The sequence below is a fragment of the Pristis pectinata genome, chromosome 37 (assembly GCF_009764475.1).
Source record: "Pristis pectinata isolate sPriPec2 chromosome 37, sPriPec2.1.pri, whole genome shotgun sequence".
NCBI lineage: Eukaryota > Metazoa > Chordata > Chondrichthyes > Rhinopristiformes > Pristidae > Pristis > Pristis pectinata.
In genome coordinates this window covers 5,547,243-5,561,279 of record NC_067440.1, presented here as the reverse complement: position 1 = coordinate 5,561,279, position 14,037 = coordinate 5,547,243, and the positions used below count along the sequence as shown (strand labels likewise).

Below are 14,037 nucleotides of genomic sequence, written 5' to 3'. Positions count from 1 at the left end.
TCCAAGGACACCCGCGCGCGGACGTAGGCCCGGAAGACGGGCAGGCAGGCCGACGGCCGGAACCCTCGGCCGCCCACCGCCGCGACCCGTGGATGGCCAGCTTGGCCCGGCCCAGCAGAAGACCCGCCAGGAGATCCCCCGCGCCGCACCAGGTGACCGCAGATCAACAACGTCGGGCTGAAGTGCAGCCAGAACTTGAGCAGCAGCCCCTTCAGATACTCAAAGAGGGGCTGCAACCTCGCGCACTCCGCGTACACGTGGTGCACCGTCTCTCCCGGCCGCAGAAGTGACAGGTGGCCGGGGTCCCCAACAGCCCCTAGCCCACATGTACCCCAGCAAGCCCACCCCGAGTGCCCAGGATTACCGTCGGGGGCACAGGACGTCACGATTGGTCACCCCTGCCCAGATGGACCTCCCGTGCTAGGTAGAGGGCAGGTCTGAGGTGGGGCTGCGATGCCTTCCGCAGACCAACAGCTCCTCCAGCACCGGGGCACAGTTTAGTTTGGTTCTGCCTGTGCAGATCGACTGGTGGAAGGGAGGGAGTGGCAGGGGAGGGGGGTAGAGGGGAGAATGGCAAACCCCTACCTCAGTGAGGGAGGGAGGAACTTAGAGAGGGAGGGAGAGAGCTGTCGTCATCCTAGAAATACTCAGAGAACTTTTAGAACAGGAACACGTTCTTTGGTTCAAGTTCGTTTATTGTTGTCATAGAATCAGGTTTATTATCACTGACATATGGCGTGAAATTTGTTGTTTTGCAGCAACTAGACTCAAAAATCTATAAATTATAAAAATAAATAGTGCAAGAAAAATGGGAATAACGAGATAGTGTTCATGGGTTCACGGACTGTTCAGAAATCCGATGGCGGAGGGGAAGAAGCTGTTCCTGAATCGTTGAGTGCGGGTCTTCAGGCTCCTGTACCTCCTCCCCGATGGTAGTAACGAGAAGAGGGCATGTCCCGGGTGGTGAGGGTCCTCAGTGATGGATGCCGCCTTCTTGAGGCACTTGCCTCTTGAAGATGTCCTCGATGGTGGGGAGGGTTGTGCCCGTGATGGAGCTGGCTGAGTCTACAACCCTCTGCAGCCTCTTGTAGACACACACAGGGTATAAATGCCACGAAGGTTAGCTTTCTGCTGCAGCAGCACTACGTTACAAGACGAGGACAGACATAAGTTAACATAAAAGATTAACGTAAATCATACATAACTTACATGACAAAATAAACATAACGACACCAGTGCAGGTTGAGGGAGAGACAAATCCAGTGCGAGGCAGTGTTGGGGTTTCTCAGGTGGGTTCGAGACCCTGACGGCAGTGGGGAAGAAGCTGTGGTTGAACCTCGAGGTGAGGGTCTTGAGGCTCCTGTACCTCCTGCCTGATGGCAGCATCGAGAAGAGGGCACGGCCTGGACGGTGGGGGTCCCGGTGATGGATGTCCCCTTCCTGAGACGCCACCTCTTGTAGATGTTCCTTGACGGTGGGGAGAGCTGTACCCGTGATGGAACCCACTGTACCCGCGATTTCTGTGCCGACCGCGATCCCAATTTAAACCCCACCTGCCCAGATGTGATCCATATCCCTGCCTGTTTATACTTCTTTCTGTAGGGCGGAAACGGAAAGGGGAGTCTCCCGCAAGCACATCATCGAAGGTACGCAAGCCCGCGTCCGCCGCGTCCGCGGGGTCCTACTTGACAGCCAGTGCTGTTGGGTCGTTGGATGGTTACAGCGTGGAAGGAAGGCCATTTGTCCCGTTGTGTGCATGCTGGCCCTCTTCCAGAGCAGCTCACTGGTTCCATCTCTGGCCCTGACTGCGTGGACAATGTTCTATCCGTGTTTTTTCACCCAGTTCCTCCTGAAGGCCTCAATGGAAGCCGCCTCCACCACACCTGCTGGCCAGGTGCTCCTGATTCACGCCGCGCCTCCCTTCTGCCCCTTCCCGCCCTCCACGCCTCCCCCAACGGGAGCCGCCTCACGCTCTCCACTCTGGCTAAACCCCTCGGAGCCTCCGATCAAGTCTTCCCCTCAGCCTTCCCTCCTCCGAGCCCCGGCCCCTCCGATATATCCTGGTATCCGTCGTTCCCCCGTCACGGAGTCACACAGCTCGGAAACAGGCCCTTCGGCCCATCGAGTCCATGCTGGCCGTCAACCACCCGTTTACACCGATCCCGTTTTATTCTCCCCACATTCCCGTCAACTCCCCCCAGATTCTACCCCTCACCCACACACCAGGGGGGTAATTCACAGTGGCTGATTAACCCACTGACCCCGCATGTGGGAGGGAACCGGGAGCACCCGGGGGAAACCCATGGGGTCACAGGGAGAACGTGCAAACTCCACATACACACACAGACACACACACACACACCTACACAGACACACACACACTCACACGCGCACACACACACACACAGCAGTGGAGGTTGGGATTGAACCCGGATCTCTGGGGCTGTGAGGCCAGTGTTTGGAGGCAGAGATCTGATTGATTGGTGACTAATTGCCACTTAATTCCCCTAACGTGGGTGGGTGGGTTTGTGTCTGGAGCCAGGCTCTGGAGATTGTGTGTGTTTCCCCCTCCCTCTGAACCCACAGGGTTCACTGGAGGATTTATTACACGACTGTGTGTGACTTGTACAAAGAGTGTAAGGAAAGTGCGTCAGGGTATTAATCGGAGTAACAACCAATAGTCCGGAATCAACAGACCAGAGAGTGCTGGATTATCGGAGGTTTACTCTCTTATTGAAGCTCCATCTGGGGAGGAAAGCACGGAAACAGGCCATTTGGCCCAACACATCCATGCCAACCAGTGGGCACCCATCCGTATTAATCCCACCTCCCAGCACCTGGCCCGTAGCCTTCTATCCCTGGGCGATTCAAGTGCTCACCCCGACACCGTCAGTGACTCTGCTTTCACCTCTCTCTCCGGCAGTGTGTTCCAGGCACTCACCGCGCTCCGGGTGGGAAAGATCCCCCTCCAATCCCCTCTAAAACTCTCCCCCCTCCCCCTAAATCTGCGTCCTCTAGTTGTATCTACCGCTGATATGGGGAAAGGTTTCCTACAGTCTGCCCTATCTGTGCCACCCTGAATTTTATAGACCTCAGTCCTGTCCCCTCTGCTCCAGGGAGAACGGACCCAGCCTCTCCTGTCTCTCCCCATAACTGAAACGCTCCATCCCGGGCACCATCCCGGTGAATCCCCTCCGGAACCGTCACACCCACCCTGTAGTGCAATGACCAGGACTCCAGCTGTGGTCTGACCAAGGTTTTATAACGTTAGAACCTCCCTGCTCTTGTATTCAACACCCTGACTAACGAAGGCCGGTGTCCTGTATATCTTCCTGACAATATTATCCACCTGCAGGGAACACAGAGCAATAGGGTTAAAATACAGGTTTGGTAGGTTTGCGAGTGTGGGTTTAAACATCCTCCTCCTGTTCTAAAGCGTTGTCTTGTGACGCCCTCTCTCCCTCCCCCACTGGTGAATGTTGCCTGCACCGGTGCCAGACGTGCAGTATCCCCTCCTCCCCATGTCTCTTCCAGACACCCCTCTCTGCTCTTTTTTTATATAATAGAAACATTTATTAGCTAAAAGCACTACAACTAGTGTCAATACACTACAACTAATACAGAAAGAGAAGAAACAAACCAAGCATCTACAGAACTGCAGCAATAACACTCACTAAACACCCGCTAAACGCACAACATAACACTTCAGAGAAGAATCACATTCTCACCATCCACAACACACGCGATCCCCTGAGGAGCCCACCAAGTGCGGAACTCAACCAGGGTGCCCGCGGAGACCGCGCGCTTCCTCTCTGAGGACACCTGGGCGTGGACGTAATCCCGGAAGCCCAGAGTCTGGAACTCCAGCCCCAGCAGTGCGGTTAATCGCCCTGTGAAACAGCCCCACGCCTGGGCGCTCAGTTCGAGGGCCGTTGGGGATGGGGAGCCAGTGGTGGTGGTGTTGGGATCCCCAGACGTGACCGCATCAGTAACAAGGCCCCCCCCCCCCCCCCCCAGCGTTCACTGCCCGGGGACTGAGACCGGGGTTAGAGCAGTGACCTTGGACGTGTGTCGTTGCCCCTGTCGAGATCTCGGCACCTTCCCCACCCCCCACTGTAACCCGCATCTCTGCCCCCAGGGTTGAGGGGTTCTCTCCAGCGGCTGCAGCTCCAGTACGTCGACATCGTCGTTGCCAACAGGCCCGACGTGAACGTCGCCTTGGACGGTAGGTGGAGAACGCGGTGGGGGGCGGGGTCTGTGGTGGGGGTGGGGTCTGTGGTGGGGCAGGGACTGTGGTGGGGGTGGGGTCTGTGGTCGGGTGAGGCCTGTGGTGGGGGTGGGGTCTGTGGTGGGGGCGGGGTCTGTGGTGGGGGCGGGGTCTGTGGTCGGGTGAGGCCTGTGGTGGGGGTGGGGTCTGTGGTGGGGCAGGGACTGTGGTGGGGGTGGGGTCTGTGGTGGGGGCGGGGTCTGTGGTGGGGCAGGGACTGTGGTGGGGGTGGGGTCTGTGGTGGGGGCGGGGTCTGTGGTGGGGGCGGGGTCTGTGGTGGGGGCGGGGTCTGTGGTGGGGCAGGGACTGTGGGGGCAGGGGTCTTGTGGGAGCGGGGCCTGTGGGGGCGGGGTCAGTGTTGGGGGTGGGGCCTGTGGGAGTGGGGTCTGTAGTGGGGCGGGGCCTGTGGGGGCGGGGTCAGTGGTGGGGGCGGGGTCTGTAGTGGGGGCGGGGTCGGTGGTGGGGGCAGGGCCTGTGGGGGTGGGGTCGGTGGTGGGGGCAGGGCCTGTGGGGGCGGTGGCGGGGGCGGGGTCTGTGGTGGGGGTGGGGTCTGTTGTGGGGGGTGGGGTCGGTGGTGGGGGCAGGGCCTGTGGGGGTGGGGGCGGGGTGGGGGCAGGGCCTGTGGGGGTGGGGTCGGTGGGGGGGCAGTGGTGGGGGCGGGGTCGGTGGTGGGGGTGGGGTCTGTTGTGGGGGGTGGGGTCGGTGGTGGGGGCAGGGCCTGTGGGGATGTGGTCGGTGCTGGGGGCAGGGTCTGTGGTGGGGCGGGGCCTGATGGGGCGCAGGGACTGTGGGGGCGGGATCTGAGGTGGGGGAGGGGTCTGCAGTGGGGGCAGGGTCTGCAAGATGATGTCATGGTTTGAGTGCAGCAACCACAGGACGTCCCATCACCCGCTCCACCACAGGTACCGGTGACTCAGTGCCGCGCACAGGTGCCCTGTGTCAGCGCTGGACGGGGCGAACGTTCCCATCACAATCTACCGACCTGTCCCATCCCGTCCCGTCTCGTCCCACCCTGCCCCGTCCCGTCCCGTCCCATCCCATCCAATCCCATCCAATCCCATCCCACCCCACCGCCTTCTAGTTTTAGAAGTTACATAAGTGACAATGTAACATTGCTTTCGCCATCTTGCAGACCTGTGTGTGTGTGTGTTTCTGTGGGTGTGTGTGTATGTGTGTGTGTGTGTGTGCTTGTGTATGTGTTTGTGTGTGTGTGTTTGTGTCTGTGTGTGTGTTTGTATGTACGTGTGTGTGTCTGTGTGTGTGTGTGCTTGTGTTTGTCTGTGTGTGTGTGTTTTGTGTGTGTGCTTGCATTTGTTTGTGGGTATGTTTGTGTGTGTTTGCACTTGTGTGTGTCTCTGTGTATGCATGTGTGTGTGTGCTGAGACAGTGTCTGTGTACATATGAACATGTTTATGTTTTTGAACACGTCTGCCGGCTCATGAACATGTAAGCTCGTGTGAGCCTGTGTTTGTGTGGGTGTATCCGTGTGCTCTTATTTAAGAATGTGTGTGAGGTACATTTACCAATCCACAAATCTGTGCACAACTGGCATTTTGTTGGGTTCTCCCGTTATGAGCCCCTCCCCTCCCCTACCAGTGGGTGCGGGGCCAGAGTGTTTACACAATACCCAGCACTTTAATCACACGCAGACATTTCCATCCACAGGAAATTCAGCTCCCCGATCGAGGATCTTCTTTGTGGAAGGTATTTATTCCCTGGGGACTGCTTCTCCTTTCTTACATCCTTATGAGGGAGGGGTCACTTGGGGGTGGGGCAGGAGTTCGGCAGGAGTCGAGGGTCCCTGCAGGGGTGTTAGTCCGAGTGCAAAAACCCACAGACGCTGGAAACCTGAAACAAAAGCGGCAAATGTTGAGAAGGAGGCTCAGTGGGTTAATGGGCCGCTGTGAATTGCCCCCCAGTGCGTGGGTGAGGGGTAGAATCCGGGGGGAGTTGATGGGGATGTGGGGGGAATGAACTGGGATCGGTGTAAACAGGCGTTCGATGGTCAGCACGGACTCGATGGGCCAAAGGGCCTGTTTCCGCGCTGCGTGACGTGATGACCAAGTTAATGTTTCAGGCCAAACTTCCAATGAAGGGTCCCTGACCTGTCTGTCTCCCCAAGGATGCTGCCCGACCCGTGGGGAGCGGTCTCCAGCATCTTCTGAATTCCAGCGTCGGGCAGCGTCCGTGGAGAGAGAAGCAGAGTCGATGTCTTTTCTCTGATTGACGGGTTGTGGGGGAGCAGCGGGGTGTGGGGGGGTGGCGATGGTCTGAGCCCTGTCTGTGGGGGTAGTGCTCACTGTGTGACCGCCTGCCTTTGCAGAGATTGTCCGAGCCATGACTTTCCTCATAAACCAAGGGGAGGCGATGTACTGGGGGACGTCTCGGTGGAGCGCCGTCGAGATCATGGTGAGTGACTTCAATAAACCACGGTGGTACGGAACAGAAGCAGGCCCTTCGGCCCATCTTGTGTATGCTGACCAGAATGCCCGTCTAAGCTAGTCTCCTTTGCCTGCGTTTGGTTCACAACCCTCTAGACCATTCCCATTTCATTCCCCCCCCCCACATCCCCATCAACTCCCCCCCAGATCCTACCCCCTCACCCACACACTAGGGGGGCAATTTACAGCGGCCGATTAACCCACCGAACCCGCACATCGTTGGGATGTGGGAGGGAACCGGAGCACCCAGGGGGGAGCCCACGCAGTCACAGGGAGAGTGTGCAATCTCCACACACGCACGCACACACACACACACACACACACACACACACACACACACACATGTACAGACACACACACACATGTGCACACACACATGGACACAGACAAACATAAACAGACACAGACGCACACGTGCACACAAACAGCAACACAGACATACACACAGACACACATAAACAGACACAGGAACACACACATGCACATATACACACACACACACACACACACACACACAGCACCGGAGGTTGGAATCGAACCTGGATCTCTGGAGCTGGAAGGCAGCATCCCCACCAACGCGCCCCCGTGCCGATCCAGGTGACCAAGGACCGGGGCAGGTGACCGAGGGTCTGGTCAAAGGCAGAAGGGTCCGTGGAGAGACTCGGGGTGAATTCCAGAGCTCGACCTCGGGAGCGGTTGGCTGTAAAGGAAGATTATGGAAATTTGGGATGTACGAGAGGCCAGAAGGGCATTTGGAGGAAGTTACTCCGTCCAGAGAGGGGCAAAAGAGAGGGCATGGAACACAGAACAGTGCAGGCCCTTCAGCCCACAAGCGTAGCGGTTAGCACAACGCTATTACAGCGCCAGCGATCGGGTTTCGATTCCCATCGCTGTCTGTAAGGAGTTTGTACGTTCTCCCATGTCTGCGTGGGTTTCTGCCGAGTGCTCCGGTTTCCTCCCACATTCTAAAGACGTACGGGTAGGTTAATTTGGGGGTTTAAAATGGGCGGCATGGACTCGTTGGGCCAGAACAGCCTGTTACCACACTGTAAATAAAATTTAAAATTTAAAAATTTAAACGCCTAACTAAACGAATCCCTTCTGCCTACACAATGTCCATATCCGTCTGTTCTCTGCACTACCTATGTAAAGGAGCTAACTAAGGCAGCAATGCAGAAGACCCAGAAGGGAATGGTACTCCTTCAAGGGAGAGACCCAGAAGGCAGGTCCTGTCTGACCTCACTCCACCCCACCTCCCTCACTCCACCTCCGCTGTGTCAGCAGGACGCTGAGCCCATCCTGCTGATTGCTGGTGGCTGTGGTTCGGACCCACCCTCTCAATTCACCCTCCCTCCTGCCTCGCTGCCGTTTCACCCCCTCCTTACTCACCGCACCCCCCCCCCCCCACCTCCCCATCCTGTGGGCACAGGGCAGGAGCATGCTCGGTTGTGATGGGCCTCCCCCCCAGTGGTGAATTCCTTGTCAACGTACGCTCCGTGGGCTTCTGTCGGATGAAGGTGGAGATATTCAAGGCAATGGGGGACAAAATGGGAAGGGGGGGTAAGGAACATGAGGGACGGAGGGGGGTAAGGGTTAAAGTTGGAGGGTCTCCGGAACAGCGATTGTTGAAGGAAGGAGGGCAGGAAGGGGTTGGAGGGCAGGAAGGGGTTAAAGTTGGAGAGGGCCGGAGGGTTTAAGTTGGAGAGAGAGCAGGAAGGGGTTAACGTCGGGGGGTGGGAGGGAGGTGCGGCGAGGAATGGCCGTGCGTTGACGTGTGGTCCCGGAGTTCCTACCGTTACTGACACCATCTCCTGACGGTGCTCCCTGCCTCTCCCCAGGAGGCTTACTCCATCGCACGGCAGTTCAACCTGATCCCACCCTCCTGTGAGCAGCCCGAGTATCACCTCTTCCAGCGGGACAAGGTGGAGGGGCAGCTGCCCGAGCTCTACCACAAGATCGGTGAGTGCCCACAGCAACCCCCCTCCCTCCTCCGCATCCACCCCTCCCTCCCTCCCTCCGCCTCTGCCCCTCCCTCCCTCCCTCCGCCTCCGCCTCTCCCTCCCTCCCTCCACCTCCGCCCCTCCCTCCCTCCGCCTCCACCACCGCCCCTCCCTCCGCATCCGCACCTCCCTCCCTCCCTCCGCCTCCGCCCCTCCCTCCCTCCCTCCGCATCCACCCCTCCCTCCCTCCCTCCGCCTCCGCCCCTCCCTCCCTCCCTCCGCACCCACCCCTCCCTCCCTCCCTCCGCCTCTGCCCCTCCCTCCCTCCTTCCGCACCCACCCCTCCCTCCCTCCCTCCGCACCCACCCCTCCCTCCGCATCCGCCCCTCCCTCCCTCCCTCCGCACCCACCCCTCCCTCCGCCTCCGCCCCTCCCTCCCTCCCTCCACCACCAACTCCCTCCCTCCATCCCTCTCCCTCCATCTGCTCTCTCCTCCTTCCCCATCTATCCACGTCACCCCCTCTTCCATCACTCTCCCTCCCCCTCTCTGTCCCCCCTCCCCCCCACTCTCTCCCCACTCTCTCTCCCCTCTCTCTCCCCCCCCCCCTCCCTCTCTCTCTCTCTCTCTCTCCCTGTCTCTGTGACCTGTGTCTATCCCAGCCCACATTCCGTGTTTCTCCAGGTCTCGGCACAATCACGTGTTCCCCACTGGCCTGTGGCTTCATCACTGGGAAGTACGAAGACTGCATTCCAGAATATTCCAGGGCTTCACTGCAGGTAAATCACAACCACAGTCTTTCCTGGAACTGATCTGTAAACCCAGCAGAATGGACTCAGGTCCTTCTCTGGTGTTATGGTCAGACACAGAGTGAAGCTCCCTCTACACCGTCCCATCACACACTCCCGGGGTCAGACACAGAGTGAAGCTCCCTCTACACCGTCCCATCACACACTCCCGGGGTCAGACACAGAGTGAAGCTCCCTCTACACCGTTCCGTCACACACTCCCGGGGTCAGACACAGAGTGAAGCTCCCTCTACACCGTCCCGTCACACACTCCCAGGGTCAGACACAGAGTGAAGTTCCCTCTACGCCGTTCCATCACACACTCCCTGGGCAGGGGCAGCACAGGGTTTCTGAAGGTGCTGCTCCTCAAGTTCTGGCTGCACACTCCTGATCTTCGGTCACCCGGTGCGGAGGGGGGATCTCCCGGTCAGTTTGATCCTGGGCCTGGCCGAGGGGGACATTCACAGGTCCAGGCGGCGGGCAGTTGAGGGTTCCACCTGAGCCGACTGCCTGCCTCCTCTCCCAAAGATACGTCCGTGCACCGGTGTCCCTGCAGAGGGAGCACCCGGCGTCCGTTGGCTCTCTGGAGGCCTCTGGGACAAGAACAGACAAGGATGGTCGTGTTTTTTTTGTTGAAGTTTTAGTAAAGTTGTCTTGAAAAAAAACAAAATTCCTAGGAGATAAAGAGAGACGCTCCCCCTGGTCTGTCCTATTGGATTGGACCAGGACCAAGCTGGAAGGTCAGAGAGCCATGCTGGTCTACCAATCGGTGCTGTTCTCATCTGCTCACCCTCGCCCGCAGGGCTATGAGTGGCTGCGGGACCAGATCACCAGCGAGGAGGGCCAATCACAGCAAGCCAAGCTCAAGGAACTGCAGCCGATTGCCGAGAGGATGTCCTGCACCCTGCCGCAGCTGGCGATCGGTGAGTCTGGGCTCGGCAGCGGAGGGGTGGGGTGGCTGGCGTGACCAGCGCACGGCATCTCGACAGGCCATTGGCCACCAATCAGGGGGATGGACGCACGGGTGAACTTTGACCTATACATGGTGCCAAGAGACGTCAGACACTGGAATCTGGAGCAACACACAATCTGCTGGAGGGACTCAGTGGGTCGGGCAGCATCTGTGGAGGGAGATGGACAGACGATTTTTCGGGTCAAGACCCTTCATCTGGACTGGATAAGTCAAAACGTCGATTGTCCATCTCCCTCCACAGATGCTGCCCGACCCGCTGGGTTCCTCCAGCAGATTGTGTGCTGCTCCTCATAGGGGGTATTTGTCAGGTGAAGCCCAGGGGGTGCCCGATGAGATCTGACCCAAGATCTCTGGGGTTGCCAGGAGAACACTGTTGAAATCTCTCCACCGAACACTGGGTGATCAAGAGCGCTCCTCCCCGCCATCCGGACTTCAGCAGAGTTGGTGGGGTGGGGGTCATCTTACTGAAGTGTGTAAGATTCTCCGGCAGCTCAAGAGGATGGAGATGGGGATGATGCTTCAGCTGACCAGGAGGGTCATAGAGAGCTACACAGCACGGACGCAGGCCCTCCGGCCCAACTTGTCCCCGCCGACCAAGTTGCCTACTTGAGCCAGTCCTGTTTGCCCGCGTTTGGCCCATATCCCTCTGAACTTTTCCTGTCCATGTAGCGTCCGTGTCTTTTACACATTGTAACTGTACCCGCCTCTACAGCTTCCTCTGGCAGCTCGTTCCATAAAAACCTGTGTGCTCTCTCAGTCTCTCTCTGTCTCTCTCTCTTCCCCCTCTCTCCCCCTCCCTCTCCCCCTCTCTACCCCACCCTCTCTCCCCCTCCCTCTCTCCCCCTCCCTCTGTTGAAACTCAATCCCAGAGACCTCACAGGTTCACCCACGTTCCTTCCTGCCCTACCATTCACTATACATGTCGTACCTCTGCTCCACTGGGATTCTCTACAATGAGAATGAACAGGAAAGAGTCTGATCCACAGGGATTCTGTGCTTTCGGAAGTGATTTTTGATCCATTGGGATTCTGCACAAAGGGGAAGGGTTCAGTCCATTGGGATTCCATACGGTGGGAGAGCGCGGGATGAGGTTTGGATTTCGGATTCTGTCCAGAGTCCTGGGAAGAGCTGGGCCCGCCGGGCTTTGCAGACTTGAGTCATTCCGAAGCTCCCGAAGGGAGATCCAGTGGTTAAGCAGTGGGGATTCGCGTGGTTCTGCAGCCATTTGTACAGCCCATTTCCTGGCGTCTTCTCCCCCCAGCGTGGTGCCTGCGGAACGATCCGGTCAGCTCGGTCCTCTTCGGAGTCTCGGACACGGCGCAACTGCGCGAGAACCTCGGCGCCGTTCAGGTGAGTGTCCCTTACCGTTGACGTCATCAGCGCGGGGGCCCGACGTTGGCCGGGGCTGACAGGAGTCCAGCTGGACTTAGGTCCTCCGTCTACAAGGCCGCAGTGACGTCTCCTTTCGGAACCAAGAGTTAGCGAGTTCGAGGGGAGATGCAGGAAGGGTGAACTCGCCCTGGGTGAGCGTCTACAACCAGGGCTCAGTCTCTGAGTAAGAGGTCAGCCCCTCAGGACTGAGGTGGGAAGAAACCTCTTCTCCACCCAGACGGTGATGAATCTTTGGAAGTTCTCTCCCCAAGAATCCCTGAGTGCATTCGAGATTTTTGGGATAGGGAGTACGTGGAGGGAAGTGAGACCGAGATAAAAAATCTGCATTGTCATCATAGAGTCACGGAAACAGGCCCTTCGGCCCAACTCATCCTTGCCGACCGTTGCCTGCCTGAGCCAGTCCCATTTGCCTGCATTTGCCCATATCCCTCGAAACCTGTCCTACCCACGTATCTGTCCAAATGCCTTCTAAATGTTGCAATTGTACCTGCCTCTGCACTTCCCCTGGCAGCTCGTTCCATATCCCCACCACCCTCATGACATGCAGGTTGGAGGTCTTGTCGATAGTGTTGTCGTAGGTTACAAAGGAACACAGACAGGATGCAGAGCTGGGCGGAGAAGTGGCAGATGGAGTTCAATCCGGAAAAGTATGAAGTGATACACTTTGGAAGAACGAACTTGAAGGCGGAGTACAAGTTTAATGGCAGGACTCTTAGAAGTGTGGAGGAACTTGGGATCCAAGTTCATAGATCCCTCAAAATTGATAGGGTTGTTAGAAGGCATATGGGTTGTGCTGGCCTTATTAGTCGGGGGATTGAGTTCAAGAGCCGCGAGGTAATGTTGCAGCTCTATAAGCTCTGGTTAGACCACACTTCCTATACCCTCTCTAAAGCTTCCTCATTATTCCTATTAATGAGGCGACCAGAACGGAACCACAATACTCCATTGTGTTCAGTTCTGGTCGCCTCACTATAGGAAGGATGTGGAAGCTTTAGAGAGGGTGCAGAGGAGATTTACCAGGATGCTGCCTGGATTGGAGAGCATGTCTTGTGAGGAAAGGTTGAGCGAGCTGGGGCTTTTCTCTTAGGAGCAATGCAGGATGAGAGGCGACTTGATAGAGGTGTATAAGATTACAAGGGGCATAGATAGAGTGGACAGCCAGCACCTTTCCCCCAGGGTGGCAATGGGCAATACCAGAGGATATCCGTTTAAGGTCAGAGGAGGAGATGTCAGAGGTAAGTTTTTTAACAGAGAGTGGTGGGTGCATGGAGCACACTGCCGGGGGTGGTGGTGGAGGCTGATACATAGAACATAGAACAGTACAGCACAATACAGGCCCTTCAGCCCACCATGTTGTGCCGACCTTTAAACCTCGCTTAAGACTCTCTAACCCCTTCCTCCCATATATCCCCCTATTTTAAATTCCTCCATATGCTTATCTAACAATCTCTTGAACTTGACCAATGTACCTGCCTCCACCACCACCACCCCAGGCAGCACATTCCATGCCCCAACCACTCTCTGGGTGAAAAACTTCCCTCTGATATCTCCCTTGAACTTCCCACCCATTACTTTAAAGCCATGCCCTCTTGTATTGAGCATTGGTGCCCTGGGAAGGAGGCGCTGGCTGTCCACTCTATCTATTTCCGTTAATATTTTGTACACCTCTATCATGTCTCCCCTTCTCTCCAAAGAGTAAAACCCCAGCTCCCTTAGTCTCTCCTCATAATCCATACTCTCCAAACCAGGCAGCATCCTGGTAAGTCTCCTCTGCACCCTTTCCGATGCTTCGGCATCCTTCCTATAATGAGGTGACCAGAACTGGATATAGTACTCTAAGTGCGGTCTAACCAGAGTTTTGTAAAGCTGCATCATTACCTCGCAGCTCTTAAATTCGATCCCCCGACTTATGAAAGCTAACATCCCATAAGCTTTATTAACTACCCTATCCACCTTTGAGGCAACTTTCAGGGATCTGTGGATATGAACCCCCAGATCCCTCTGCTCCTCCACACTCCCCAGAATCCTCCCATTAACCTTGTACTCCGCCTTGGAGTTAAGTCCTTCCAAAGTGTGCCACCTCCGGATTGAACTCCATCTGCCACTTCTCAGCCCAGCTCTGCATCCTATCAATATCCCTCTGCAATCTCCTACAGCCCTCCACACTATCCACAACACCTCCCACCTTTGTGTCATCTGCAAACTTGCTAACGCACCCCTCTACCCCCTCATCCAAGT

At 57.0% G+C, this 14,037-nt stretch overlaps 1 protein-coding gene across 1 annotated transcript in view; it reads left to right on the top strand.

Annotated features, from left to right (window-relative positions):
* The window catches only part of LOC127586502 (voltage-gated potassium channel subunit beta-2-like), a 39,137-nt gene extending 27,359 nt beyond the window's left edge, over nt 1-11,778 (top strand). The window contains exons 7-13 of the mRNA XM_052044514.1: nt 1,603-1,646; nt 4,139-4,225; nt 6,591-6,676; nt 8,547-8,667; nt 9,331-9,425; nt 10,237-10,357; nt 11,669-11,778. Of these exons, the coding sequence (XP_051900474.1) occupies nt 1,603-1,646; nt 4,139-4,225; nt 6,591-6,676; nt 8,547-8,667; nt 9,331-9,425; nt 10,237-10,357; nt 11,669-11,778 (664 nt within the window). The remainder of the gene's footprint in view (nt 1-1,602; nt 1,647-4,138; nt 4,226-6,590; nt 6,677-8,546; nt 8,668-9,330; nt 9,426-10,236; nt 10,358-11,668) is intronic.
* Nucleotides 11,779-14,037: the final 2,259 nt, after the last annotated feature.